A 14872-nucleotide genomic window follows, 5' to 3' on the forward strand; every position below is an offset into this window, starting at 1 on the left:
TGTGTGTGTGTGTGTGTGTGTGTGTGTGTGTGTGTGTGTGTGTGTGTTTTAGTAGAGACGGTGTCTCACCTTGTTGGCCAGACTGGTCACGAACTCCTGTTTTTTTCTTTATTCTTAGATTGAGGTCTCATTCCTGCTTTTATTTTAGGAACCCTCTTCCCTGTTCTCTCCCCTTATTTTCATTTTGGTCTGTTTTTCTCATCAAGACCCAACAGAAGTTCATCTGAATTGCTCTTCCTCTGTCATCTTTCCAGTGTGTGCTTTATTCATTTGCAGAAATGAAAGCAACACATCCTTCTGGGATGCATGCCTTTTGGGTGCATGTCCGTTAAATACACACAAAAACATTCATGCCAGAAGCATCCATTCCTCGACATGAACTTGGCCCTCTCAGGCACTGGGGATCCGATGCTGGACAAGATGCAGACACTTAACTGTAGTCTAGGTGGAAGCACGCTCCAGTGTCAAACCCGTCCGTCGTTACTAAGCAGTGTGCTATGGAGGAGAAAAGCAGAGTGTGGAATGGAGGGACTTGAACTAATCTGAGGAGTGGGGGGCCAGGGTGGCGTTTAGGGAGGGAGTTTCTGAGAAAATCATGCTATGCTGAGAGGCATCGAGCTAGCTGATGTGGGTGGGAAGCATGGAATCCGGAGTGAGGGAGGACTGAGGATGCATGTTGCAGGCAGAGGAGATGTCTTAACACACACAGGCTACTGCAGGCATATGGATGCGTTGCAACCAAGCGTGTTTTGTGTTCATTCTCTTGTGCGGTGGGGTGGGTTATAGGAAGATGCTTTATGATTTATGGTTTAATGAAAAGAATACAAGATAGAAGGGAGTCCGGAATTCTAGCTCCCGCTTTGTCATTAACCACCTATGAATTCTTCAGCAAGTCACTTTTTAATTTCTCTGAGTCTCAGTTTACTCACCCATAAAATTAATATCTTTCTTACTTCACAAGCTTTATGTAAAGACCAAAGGAATTACTGGATGATACTGAAATGTTCAAAAAATAAAAAGCAAAAAATATGATTGTGAGGTGCTTGCACTCCATCTTCCATGGCCTTCGTTGGCCAAGCTGACGCCACCTACACTCCTCTGATAGCTTACTCAGCTCCACCAAGCACGCATTTTTAAACAGAATGTGAGATGCAACATTTGAAGAAAAATACCAGGTAAAATTGAGGTACTGATGGCCGTTCCACCTTGTGTGGCTTTGCAGCTTCACCTCACAGATGTTCTAAGACCACAAGACAGGTGAGAATGAAGACATCTGGCTTATTTTTCCCAAAATTTCCAAGATGCCCATATCTTCTTGTGGCATCAGCAGGTGCCAGTCCCAGCTGTCCTTTAAGCCTTTTCCTTCTTTCACCATAAGTGGCTGGAGAGACAGGCTTGTGAGTGGCATTGGAGAGGTTACCACTTGCCAGGGTTTTTGTTTTGTTTTTTGAGACAGAGTCTCACTCTGTTGCCCAGGCTGGAGTGCAGTGGCATGATCTTGGCTCACCGCAACCTTCGTCTCCAGGGTTCAAGCGATTCTCCTGCCTTAGCCTCCTGAGTAGCTGGGATTACAGGCGCACCACCACACCCAGCTAATTTTTTGTATTTTTAGTAGAGATGGGGTTTCGCCACGTTGGCCAGGCTGGTCTCGAACTCCTGACCTCAAGTGATCCACCTGCCTCGGCCTCCCAAAGTCCTGAGATTACAGGCGTGAGCCACCGGCCCTGCCAGGGTTCTAAGTAAGGACTCCCCATCAACTTGCCTATTTAACATCATCACCCTCACTTCCTGGATGAGAAAACTGAGGTGCAGAGATCTTTATTATGACCTGCTCCCAGCCACAGGTCTGGTAAGGAGTAGGATTAGGATACAAACCCAGGTCTCCTGGATGCTATCTTCGATCGACCCCTCCACTGTGCTGCTTCCCTGCTTGCGAAGGTGGCAACGCCACTGAGGTGCCCTGTGCCTTAGATCTCCAGCATCCCTGGGAAGGGCTGAGGGCAACCCCCAAGCTCCAGTTTCACTAATGGGAAAGCCAGGGCCTATGACACTGGAATGAAAGTGTGTGGCGAGGGTAACGAGTGACTGTGAAGTTTGTAAAGCAGCTTCATGGTGAAGTTGAACAAACTGGACGTTTTCTGAATGAGGATCTTGCATCGTCCAGTGGCAGTAGCTGAGACTGAAGATGTCTCCCAAGCACAGAGACCACACTAACTCTCCCACTCGTCCCTGCAGCCCATCACCACGGGAGGGGTCACTTACCGGGAGCAGCCCTGGCACAAGGAGTGCTTTGTGTGCACCGCCTGCAGGAAGCAGCTGTCTGGGCAGCGCTTCACGGCTCGCGATGACTTTGCCTACTGCCTGAACTGCTTCTGTGACTTGTATGCCAAGAAGTGTGCTGGGTGTACCAACCCCATCAGCGGTGAGTGTCCCGGGGTCCCCACTTCGAAGAGGGATTGGAAGCTTGAACAAGGCCTAGCATTTTAGCATGTGACCCTGTCTATATCCCTAAACTTCCCAGACCTCCCTAAGGCTCTGAACACAGCAGACTTTTCTGCCTATCTGCTTTCTTCTCCTTGGTGCACTGGCTATGCTTCAGCAAGTAATGATTACTTCCTCTGCAGCCCACTGGATCACAACCATATGGCCTGTGCTCTGGTTTAGTTTCTGCTTTGGGTTGGATTATCTCTAAAACTGCAGCCTGTGAGCCTGTGACACCACATAAGCCCAATAAAAACTGGCCTTTTCAGTCTTAGCAGCTGTGCTGTTTTCTTAGAAGTGTCCCCTAGCATCTTAGGGGGGCGGTTGTACTCCAAAGCATCTTAGTGGGAAATGTCTGCCACAAGGCCATAGCTATATGAGGGCAGAGGGTATATTCTAAGGAGTTTTTCATATTGTATTCCCCCAAAGAATCTGGCTAAGTGAGAGCCCCAAATCTGGCTGGCTGGCAGACCAGGCTTCTGGACTAGACTATTAAGCAGACTGGAGAAATTCAGTGTGGAGAACAGATGACTTCACACTAAAGTCCTTTAGATGGTCACCACATACCACTACACAAATTAGTGACTGGGTGGGGAGAGAAAAGTGTGTATTCTATAGTAACACAGGAGAAGTTTTATGATGTGGGATGTTCAATCCCACTGCATTCAGTGGACTGGTTCTTCTGTATCAGAGGAAGGTGGCAGACACATGGAGTACCCGGTGGCCTGGCTTTCCTATGTGGCTTTTCAGTGTAATTACAGAAACACATCTATATACCCGCTGTGTGCTTGTCCTTGACTTTCTTTTCCTTTAGGCCTAGAACCAAGTTCACCTAACTGAGCTAACTCACGTTCCCAGGTCACTAAAACAGTTATCTCGCGTGTAATGCAGAGCTCATTATGTTTCCATGTGAAATTAAAATATGAAGAAAAGCATAGTATTTACAGTTTACCTATGTTAAAATATCTGTTTCTGGTCATTTATATACCACATTTCCCTTGGAATCATTTAGGGGGAAAACGCAATGTTTTGCCAGAACATATTCATCTTTAATGCTATTTTCAGCAGTAACTTCTGTTGAGGTCAATGTTTATAACATTAAGCTTTATAAAGTGATACAATCTATATAAAAGCACTTTTAAATGTAAAACGTTAGATATGAATGTGAATTGTGGTTATTGTAGCACTGAGAAAAAACACTAGGTAAAACCAACTGTATTATAATCAGGGACCAATGTACCTTAAATATTTGATTCCATTCTATCTGTCTGCAGCTTTCTCAGGATCTTCCCGCTGCAACAATATCCCTCTCCCCTCATTCCTACCCACATCGTACTTTATCTGTCAGGCTTTTCCTGGCCACCCCAGGGAGGATTAACTTTTTCCTCTTCTACACTCCCTTCGGTGCTTCAATCATTAAATCACAAAAATTTGAGCACCAGGCAACATGAGGCACCTAGTGAAGGCATAAGAGAAATCTGCTTCCTGTTCTCAGAGAGTTTCATTTTGTGGGAAAACACATAACAAATACAGTCAGCACTCTTTGATGGACTTATCACATCGTTTTGGAACCAGTTTCTATCTCTCTTCTGATAATCACGAGATCCTCCAGGCTGTGCATAGAATCTGATTTACGTATGGATTCCCAGCACCCAGTCCCTAGAAGTTCACACTATCCATATTACACAATCCAAACTTTGAAATGGATCAAACCACAATTCCTTCTTCAGTCCCAGTTGCCTGATTCTAATTTTCTTCACCCGGTATTATTTTCTCTCTGTTAACAGGACTTGGCGGCACAAAATACATCTCCTTTGAGGAACGGCAGTGGCATAACGACTGCTTTAACTGTAAGAAGTGCTCCCTCTCACTGGTGGGCCGTGGCTTCCTCACAGAGAGGGACGACATCCTGTGCCCCGACTGTGGGAAAGACATCTGAAGTCAACACGGAGAAGTTGCTGCTTGTGATCTCACACACAGATTTTTATGTTTTCTTTCTCACCCAGGCAATCTTGCCTTCTGGTTTCTTCCAGCCACATTGAGACTTTCTTCTAGTGCTTTTCAGTGATACTCACGTTTGCTTCCACCCTTTAGTGCTTTGTGCTAGTTCAGTCCCAGGCAAAGAGAAAACTCGCCCTAGGCCCTAGGTGGGAAGATGGTTTGAAATTTTTGTAATCGAGTAAGGCACACCCAAATGTAAAAATCCTTTTGAATGATATCTTTTAAATCTTTCTCTCACTGCCTATTTAAGTGCAATTAACATATGTCACGAACTTGAAAGTTTTCTAAACTCAGTAAGGTAATGACCAATTGGTATTTACAGCTCTTGTAACTTCCTGTTGTGTCAAGTCTAAACCAAGATTATGTGACTTGCAATAAAGTTATTCAGAACAAAATCTTTTGCCAGGCAGTGTGTGAAATCATGATTAAAGGTTGAGGCACTGAGTCTAAGTAACACTTCATTGCATGGTCCGATGGTCACTGTATTAAGTGCAGTTCCAATGGCCTGGGGCATCGCCAACTGGAATAGCATCACACCCTTTATTTAAAGGAAGCCTTCAGTCAACACCAGGCACCTCTTCCTTGCTACCTTCTCTCCCAATTTTTTTTTTTTTTTTTTTGAGACAGAGTCTCACTCCGTCGCCCAGACTAAAGTGTGATGGCACAATCTCGGCTCACTGCAACCTCTGCCTCCCGGGTTCAAGCAATTCTCCTGCCTCAGGCTCCTGAGTAGCTGGGATTACAGGTGCCCACCACTATGCTGGGCTAATTTTTGTATTTTTGGTAGAGATGGAGTTTCCCCATGTTAGGCTGGTCTCGAACTCCTGACCTCAGATGACCTACCTGCCTTGGTCCCCCAAAGTGCTGGGATTAAAGGTGTGAGCCACTGCACCTGGCCACCTTCTCTCTCTTTCCCATACTCTTTCTCTTGGAATGTAATCCTCTGCATTTGATGCAGTAACATAAACTCCTGACAGTGAAGCCAATTTTCAGGTCATTTTTCTTGGCAGGGCTTATTGGCTCTGTCCTAGTGTTACGGATCCACATCTTACACTTCCATAAAGTGAAAGATTGCACAAGGACATAAGCAACTTGAGGCCAGAGACAACATCCTATTCATCTTTATGTTCTCAACACCCTCGCAACTGAGGGCACACTGGGAGCCTTCAGTGTTGCTGAAAAGGGCAGTAAAGCAGGAGATTACAATGATTACAGTCATTACAATAAAAATAACACTCCGAGCTAGCGTGGCAGTAGTCTGAAATAATCTCAGATAGCAGCACACAGTTGGGAAGCACAGAGCCAATGTATGGGATAGAGCACTGCACAGTTCTCTTTAGCATCAGTGACGTTTTTGTCCTTAGTTTTCTAAGACAACGCAATATAATAAGATGAAACGCTAAGCATCAGAAACATTTGGTGGAAATCAAGTCTGATATATGCTGAGAATATGTGAAATCAGTTTCTTAATCTGAGTGGTAGTCACTGTTAGAATGTTTGATGATGTCTGGAATGAGTCTTTTGGATTTACAGTTGACTTGAGGTTTTGCTTAAAAAGAATAATTTCATCCCGTGTTAGTTGTTCTGCTGTTTTCTATTTCATAAAAGTAAAAGCACTCCAAATTTCATTTTGGAACATCTTACTTGTTCTCATTAAAACCACAGACTCTCCCAACCTTAAATTACCCATTCTAAAATTAATGGTTAGGGGGAATTCCACTTCTAGTAAATAGCTCCAATTGGACTAATTCTCTTCCAAATTAACAGTCATTCTAGACAAAATATTTATTTAATTGTTGAGAACACTGGAGCACGATCCAAAGCAGGCAGATATTGGAGGCAGGTAGACACTTGGACGAAGAGAATGACACGGGGTGATTTTCCTGTTTCGGCCTTTTATCCAACGGCAGCCCCCCGCCAGGGATCTAAAACTGTTAGGAAACCTGCAGTCTTACTAGCCTGAGGAACCAGAGGCCAGAGTTTGGGATAAACAGCCTCTGGAAAGTGCGGAAGAAAATCCTGAAAAGGAGAGCCCCAAGTGTGTTGCAGGAACTTAGAAATTTCTGGCTGACAACTGAACCGTGTATCCTTAGGCCAGACTCCAAGCAGCCCAGCCAAGGCTTAAAGCATTGACTGACAGGACTTTACGGATAGTGGTGTGCAGGGCTTAGCTGACCAACCCTCTTCCTACTGAAGGAAATTACTTGTATATAAACCATACAACACAAAGTCTCTGAAAATTTCCCCAAAGGCATATAACAAAATACACATTCATTCAGGAAAATCCACTACTAAGTCTTAGGAAGAACAGTGAGTCTGTGGCATTTGAGCCACAGCCTCATCCCATCCCATCCCCACTCCCCAGCTTCATGTGACAAACTCTACTTTGGACCAATGCAGCCAAAAATTAAGGGGTCTCTCTTCCCCCAGATACTGGTCTAGGGCTCTGCCCCAGGTGCCACAGGCTGAGAATCCTAGAGCTCCAATTACCTATTGGTAGCTCCAATTACCGGTAGCTACCAACCCACTCACAGAGAAGGGGTGTCACTCCCGGAGAAGCAGGCCACTGTCCAGCCCCCAGGGGAGAGCCAGGCTCTGAGACTGGCAACTCAGCAGTTCTGCCCAAGGGGGCTAGTATTTGGTATGGAGAATTGAGAAATCTTTGTCTAAGGGGACTGTCAAAAACAGTAAGACATCTTGCCAGAGAACCATTAAGGAAGGGGCTGGTAACTCCGTGCTATTAGTAGCAAAAAGCAGAATGACAGACCGGCCGGAAGTTTAATACGGAAAAGCAGAGAAAGAGATAGCCAAGTGGAGCCCTCCTGGAATCTTGTTTATCCTTGAGGTTCAGGAAGTATGTATGGACTGGGCTGTATCCGCTCAGGAGCAATCAGATGTGCAACAAACTTGAAAGCATTCTCCAAGGCATACACAGGTCCATCAGCAAAGAGCAGACATCTTACTAGCTCAAAGTGCGTAAGCAGAACCTCTGACCAAACACTGGCTGAACATAAAAACATGTTTGTTCAAAGAACTAAAGGAAATCATATCTAAAAAAGGAAGGTAAGAGAATAATTACAGTTGGTCCTCCATATCCACAGATTCCTCATCTGTGGATTCAATCAACTGTGGATCGAAAGTATTTAGGGGAAAAAAAAAAAAGTTGACACAGTTTCAAAAAGCAAAACTTGGATTTTCCACATGCTGAGTACTATGTTGAATCCATGCAGATGAAGTGATGTGTAGGCATTGTATTAGGTATTATTATAAGTAATCTAGAGATTATTTAAAGTATACAGAATGATGTGAATAGGTTATATGCAATTCTATGTCATCTTCTATAAGAGACTTGAGCATCCATGGGGTTTGGTATTTGTAGGGGGTCCTGGAATTAATCCCCCACAGATACCAAGAGATGACTTTACTCACCAAACAAATCAATGAAGAGATAAAAATTATTTTTAATAAATCAAATGGAATTCTGAAGTTGAAAAATATACTAAATGAAATGAAAAATTCACTAGAGGGGGCTTAATAGTAGATTTGAGTTGGGAGAAGAAAATCAGTGAACTTGAAGATGGAACAACAGAAATTATACAATCTGAAAAACAGCAAAAAGAGTGAAATGAAAAGAGCTTCAGAGAAAGGTGAGAAACCATTAAGCATACCAACATATGTGTAATGGAAGGACCAGAAGCACTAGAAGGCTAGGAGAGAGAAAAAAAGAACAGGAGAAAGTATTTTTCAGAGTTAATGACTAGCCAGGTGCAGTGGCACGTGCCTGTTCTCCCAGCTACTCAGGAGGCTGAGGTGGGAGAATTGCCTGAGTCTAGGAGTTTGAGGCCGCAGTGTGAGAAAACAGCACCTGTGAACAGCCACTGCACTCCAGCCCGCACAACACAGCGCAACTTCTTAACACAGAAAAAGAAGAAAAAGAGTTAGTGGTTGAAAAAGCCTCCAAATTTGACTTGATGAAAAATATGAATCTACATATTTAAGAAGCTCAGTAAACTCAAAGTAGGATAAATGCAGAGATCATACCCAGACACATCACATTCAAAATGCTGAATGCCAAAGATAATGAGAAAACTCTGGCTAGATGTAAAATAATATAGCTATATGATTAAGACTTTTTATTAAATTGGGAAATTAAACATATACATACAAAAGTACACAAAACAAATGCTAACAGGCAAAACTAAACCAATGAGATGTTGGAAATACTCTGTATGATGGGTTGTAAACTACGGTCCCTGGGCTAAATTCTGCCCACTGCCTGTTTTCTTCCCTAGTTTATTTTTTAGGGATAGGACCTCGCTCTGTTGCCTAGGCTGAAGTGCAGTGCCATGATCACAGCTCACTGTAACCTTGAAGTTCTGGGCTCAAGTGATCTTCCCACCTCAGCCTCTCAAGTAGCTGGGACTACAGGCACGCACCACCATGCCCGGCTCTGTGTGTGTGTGTGTGTGTGTGTGTGTTGTTGTCATTTTGAGATGGAGTTTCGCTCTGTCACCCAGGCTGTAGTGCAGTGGCATGATCCTGGCTCACTGTAACCTTCACCTCCTAGGTTCAAGCAATTCTCCTGCCTCAGCCTCTCGAGTAGCTGGAATTACAGGCACCCGCCACCACACCCAGCTAATTTTCAAATCTTTTGTAGAGACAGGGTTTCACCACACTGGCCAGGCTCGTCTTGAACTCCTGACCTCAGGTGATCCACCTGCCTCGACCTCCCAAAGTGCTGGGATTACAGATGTGAGCCACCACACCTGGCTGATGCATGGCTATTTTAAAAATTTTTTTGTAGAGATGAGGTCTCATTATGTTGCCTAGGCTGGTCTCAAACTCCTGGGCTCAAGTGATCCCCCCATCTTGGCCTTCCAAAGCACTGGGATTACCAGCATGAGCCATCACACCTGGTCTGTTTTCTTAAAAAAAAAAAAAGTTTTATTCAAACGCAGCCATGTATGTTCATTTACGTATTGGTTTGCTGGCAATTTTTTACTATGTGGACCGTTACAGGAAAACCTGCCACCTGTGCTGTACTGTGTATCTTGTTCTGGGTAGTGATACACACACACACACACACACACACATTTTTTTCTCCTGAGCTATATAACTTAGAACTTTTCTAACTTTACAGCATTTTATTATAACTCAATAAAATTTTAAAAATTTCAAATATGTTACACTTTGAACTTGAGTTCACTTGAGTACACTTTGAGTTACTTTAAAGCTTGTCTTTTTTTTCGTTAAACAGCAAGCCAACTTGTTTGATCTTTGATTATTACAATATGTGAAATATTTGGGGGTCAGTGTCTACTGCCTGTTTCTGTTGCAGCCCACATTGGGTCCACTGTGCTGGGATTACAGGCGTGAGTCACCACGCCCGGCCAGGATATTATAAAATTCTTAATAGAACTAGTCTACCCTCAACCAAAACCATGAAAATGTAGTCACTAAAGTAAGTGAAAGAAACTGTTTCACTGATGAGGCGATCATTCTACATGAACCACGAACAAGGCAAGAAACTCAGTAAATCTATCTGCTGTGGTGCAATGTATCCTGGAACTACAATGGTTACTACTCCCTCAATATTGCCCTTAGCCCTTTATCTCTGGAAAAACTTTAGAGGAATACCTGCAAAAGAACTCAGTGCTGTTAGTAGAGCAGAACTTTAGAAAACTAGCAGAGAAATCCTTGTGATCACAAAAATGAAGCCCAAGGTATATGTACTACACGTTATGCACTTGCAACAACTAGACACTATCCAATTTGTAAGCAGAGGGCTGCCCTCAAGTCTTTGAGTCAGCACAATAAATAAACCCTAACTCCTTTGGACAAAACTTTGTAAAACTAGTTATATTAATGCAAAATAAAAGTTATATTAACTTGCATATCACTTAATCGTATTACTTTAGAAACTTAAAATATATACTCAATTCTCATCATCTTTAGTGATGCCCATTCAGACTTGAGGGCACCTCTCATTTTCTGCCTGGTTATTAAATGACAGATTACAGAGGCTCAGGGATAAGCATAAGGTTAATTCTAGAAATATCAAGAAATAAGATCTGCAAGAGTCTTAAGGATAAGAGTGAAATCCATCTGCTTTGCAAAGGAGGAAGTGGAAGCCCAGAAAGAATAAAGCTTACTCAAGACTGCAAAGAGGCCAACACACTAGAAATCAGAAATCCTGACTCCTAGCCTACTGTCCCCTAAAACATGAGATTTTTTCTTACACATAGAGATGAAGATGGGGCAAGTGCCATCGCTAAATACATGAGTTTTTAAACACTGAGGAGGAAATGTCCACGTGACACACATGCCAAAATGTATGTAGTGACCTTTCAGTGAAAAAAAAAAAAAAAAAAAATTGAGACTAGAACTCCATTATAACAATAAGAGCAGACTGACTTCATCCCTGGCATCTATTAGCATTTATGCATTTTACTCACTTACTATGTTCTGAGGATGCTATGGTTTGAATGTCTCCCCTAAAAGTTCATGTGCTGAAAACTTAATTGCCATAGACACAGTATTAAGAGATAGGGCCTAAAAGAAGAGATGAGGCCATGAGGGCTCTGTCCTCATGAATGGATTAATGGCATTATCACAGGGGCAGTTATTATGGAAGTGATTTCTTGACTTAAAAAAAAGAAAGATGAATTCAGCCCAGTTCTTCTGTGCTTTGCATACTCACTGCTGTCTTTCTGCTTTCCGCTACGGGATAACCCTCACCAGCTGCCAGTGCCATGCTCTTAGACCTCCCAGCCTCCAGAACTGTGAGCCAAATAAACTGGTCTTTATAAATTACCTAATCTGTGGTATTCTGTTACAGCCGGAGAAAAGGGACTAAGACAGAGAGGATCTTCTACAAGAGTAATCCAGTCGTTTGTTTTTGATAGGTTTCTCTAGGCTTCAAGGAATTAAAAGATATAACTAGTAAACTACCTAATGCACAGAATACTGTGACTTTAATTATTAAATGTTCTTCAGATTCCTTCTCAAATTTTTATTTAGATTGAACAACTGGGATTAAGAAGAAGAAAAGGCCCACCAGACACGGTGGCTCACGCCTGTAGTCTCAGCACTTTGGGAGGCCGAGGCGGGCAGACCACAGGGTAAGGAGATCAAGACCATCCTGGCTAACATGGTGAAACCCTCTCTACTGAAAATACAAAAAATTAGCTGGGTGTAGTGGCACGCACCCATAGTCTCAGGTACTTGAGGCTGAGGCAGGAGAATTGCTTGAACCCAGGAGGCAGAGGTTTCAGTGGGCCGAGATCCTGCCACTGCACTCCAGCCTGGGCAACAGAGCGAGACTCCATCTCAAAAAAAAAAAAAAAAAAAAAACCCAAACAAAAGAAGAAGAAAAGGCCCTTGAGGACAGGGACCATGTTTTATTTACTCCAGTTCCCTATTTAGAGCCTAAGTATAGAGCAGACACCTTAAAACTGGTGAATCGCTGTTGTCTAGGGATTTATTTTGTTGTTAATAGAGAAAAGTCAATTTGACATTCTTTTTCATTAAAACAAAACTGCAAAACTATCTTAAATGATACGACTTAAGCAACATTAGAAATGAGTTCGAGTCTCTAAGATTAAAGGCAAACGGAATGAATATCATCACTCTCACAATTAATAATTCATAATCACTCTCGTCTAGCTGATAAAGTCGCTTCCCACATGGGTACAGGCTAACAACTCCTGCAACTACTGCTGGGCAAATGGATGGCGGCTGCTTGGAGCCATGTTTCTCACTGTTGGAGTGGGAGGTTACAGACATGCAAGGGAAGTCTGGAATGATCAATACGGTAATCGAGTTAGAGACATAGTATGAACTCATGTTTTTACTATAGATACAGATGGTTACATATAGATAAATCTATAGAAATATACACCTACAGGGGTTAATATACGTACATGTATTTCCTTGCTCTGTCAGTTGAGGAGGCCTAAAAACAATGACACCCCAGTAGCAATCAGCATACTTAGTACCCAGATCTCAGTTTTTAATAAAAGGAACTAAGGCTTCTTAGAGAAATGATTCATTCTAGGGCTTGGGCAAGAAATATACAAAAAGACACTAGAGCATCCTATAGTACCAGAAAGGAAGTGTTCAAAGAAAACACAATGATGGGGAAAGTTACAAGGAAACGGGAGCTAACTGAAAGAGCTTTCAATGGCTGATGCAAGAAAGAATTTGAGTTAAAAAACAAAACAAGAAACGAAAACACACATTAGACTTTAACCCAAAATATAAACTAAGTATCCATGAGTCATACTGACATACATCATTGAATAAAATTAGTGGTAGAGAATAGATAAGTCTCCTGTGCAGAATTACAAATAATTTAGGTACTTAGCCAGCAAAGTAACTCCGCATTCCTTACATGACTTTGTTCCAAAGAGCAGAGTATGTATGAAAAGGGGAAACAGAATAACCTTTTTTTTTTTGCGGGGGGGGAGGTGGCAAAAGTGACATTCAGAAGGGAAAAGCAGTAACTTCATAGTGGAAAAAAAATGACAAACACTATGTCAGCCAAATGAGATTAAGGTTAACCTCAAAAGTAATATCATGTTTACAGTATGTGTCCTCAAAATAATGTGATGAAAACGGCAATTTACGTCTGTGATCTTCCCCCCAAAACACACAGCCCCAGTCTAGTCATGAGAAAACATCAGAAAAATCTCAATTGAGGAACATTCCCCAGGTATTTACCTGACCATTACTCTTCAAAACTGTCAAGTCATCAAAAACAAGGAAAGTCTGAGAAACTGTCACATCCAAGAGAAGCCTAACGTGACATGACAACGAAATAACATGGTATCCTGGGTAGGATCCTGGCACTGTAAAAGGGTACTAGGGAAAAACTCAGAAAATCAAAAAAAAATTATTAACTTTAGTTAACAATGAGTCATTTCAACAAAGGTACCATATGAATGTATGTTAGCAGGGAAACAGTATGGGCTATGTTAAAAATCTGTACTACTGTGGCAATGTCTCTAAAAATCTAAAACTGCCCTAGTTTATTTTTTAAAAGTTTATTTTAAAAAATTACATAGCAAGGCAGAACAGACATAACAGAAGGCTTCGAAAGATAGGATGGTTTTATATTTATGAAAAGTATTTGTCTTTCACCATAACTGGTAAAGCATTTTAAAGTCTTTCCTAAAGGTTTAACTGTTCGTCAAGTACGTTTTAGTTTAAACTATTTACCTGAAGATTAAAAAAACAAAACAAAATTTGGCTAATTTTACTTAAGGATAAAAGACAGGGCTATTATCGACTTACTCAACTAGTCTATTTTTGATTAAACTGAATGCTTGGTTAAGTCTCAACAGAGTTAACAAACAGCTTCCAATTGGTATTAGAATCAAATCCAAAGTCCTACGTAGGGTCATACATCATCTGGTCCTGCCTATTCTTTGACTTCATTTTATACTACCATTGCTCCTGTTTTCATTCACTCGAACCACACCAGTCTTTCTGTTCTAAGAACCTAGTAAGGCTTAGGGCTTTCATGTTTTGTCCTTGTCCGGCACCTGTTACCTACTGCTGGGTAGCAAACTACCCCCAACACTTAGCGGCTTTCTACAACTCCCACTTTATTCACTCATGATTATGAGTGTCATCAATTTGGACTGATTCCACCAGGAAGTTCATCATGCAGCTTTAGTTAGCTGGTAGCTAGACCGGGGATAGGTGACTAGTGGTCACATGTCTGGCAGATAGTGCTAGCTGTTGGGTGTTGGGAGAACCATGTATTTCCATTGGGTAGCCTGGGCTTTTTCACAGGGCTGCAAGCAGAGGTCCAAGTGTAAGAGTAGAAGCATTCACTTGATCAAAGCAAGTTACAAGGCCAGTCCATATACAAGTGGTGGGAAGCTGACTCCAGCCTTGATGGGAGGACTATGCAGCCATCTAAAATCAGACACATGTAGAATCCTTCTCCTGAAAGCTTTCCATAGCTATGCCTTAGTCATGCTCTCTTCAAAATATAGTATCTTCAGAGGCCTTTCCTAACCACTGTATTTAAAATAGCTCCTCATCCTACTTTCTTTGTCCTTCACCATTTCATGACCCTGTTTTATTTTCTACCAACTATCCATTATTTCATGGTTCACTTGTCTGTTTTCTCTATGAGAGCAAGTACTTAATCTGCCTTGTTCATTCCCGAGAGCTAGCATAGTAGGTACTCAACAAATATACAGGCAATTCAAATCTCTATTTTTCATTCCACAATAAGATGATCAAGTTATTAAAAAACTGAAAAAGTAATGCACTTTAGTTAGTAAAATATACTTCAGTAAAAGCAATCTAAGTAGAAATAAGATTTTTGTCTCTTCTGTCCAGACAAAAAAAAAAAATGAAGAATCTACGTGTTAAG

The 14872-nt window shown here is 42.0% G+C and overlaps 1 protein-coding gene across 3 annotated transcripts in view; it reads left to right on the forward strand.

Annotated features, from left to right (window-relative positions):
• The window catches only part of FHL2 (four and a half LIM domains 2), a 38751-nt gene extending 33877 nt beyond the window's left edge, over positions 1-4874 (forward strand). For all 3 annotated transcript variants that reach the window (XM_023211312.1, XM_023211310.1, XM_023211311.2), the window contains 2 exons: positions 2236-2422; positions 4269-4874. In XM_023211312.1, coding sequence (XP_023067080.1) covers positions 2236-2422; positions 4269-4420 — 339 coding nt within the window. In that variant the 3' untranslated portion in view covers positions 4421-4874. The remainder of the gene's footprint in view (positions 1-2235; positions 2423-4268) is intronic.
• Positions 4875-14872: the final 9998 nt, after the last annotated feature.

The sequence above is a fragment of the Piliocolobus tephrosceles genome, chromosome 15, assembly GCF_002776525.5.
Source record: "Piliocolobus tephrosceles isolate RC106 chromosome 15, ASM277652v3, whole genome shotgun sequence".
NCBI classification, from domain to species: Eukaryota; Metazoa; Chordata; class Mammalia; order Primates; family Cercopithecidae; genus Piliocolobus; species Piliocolobus tephrosceles.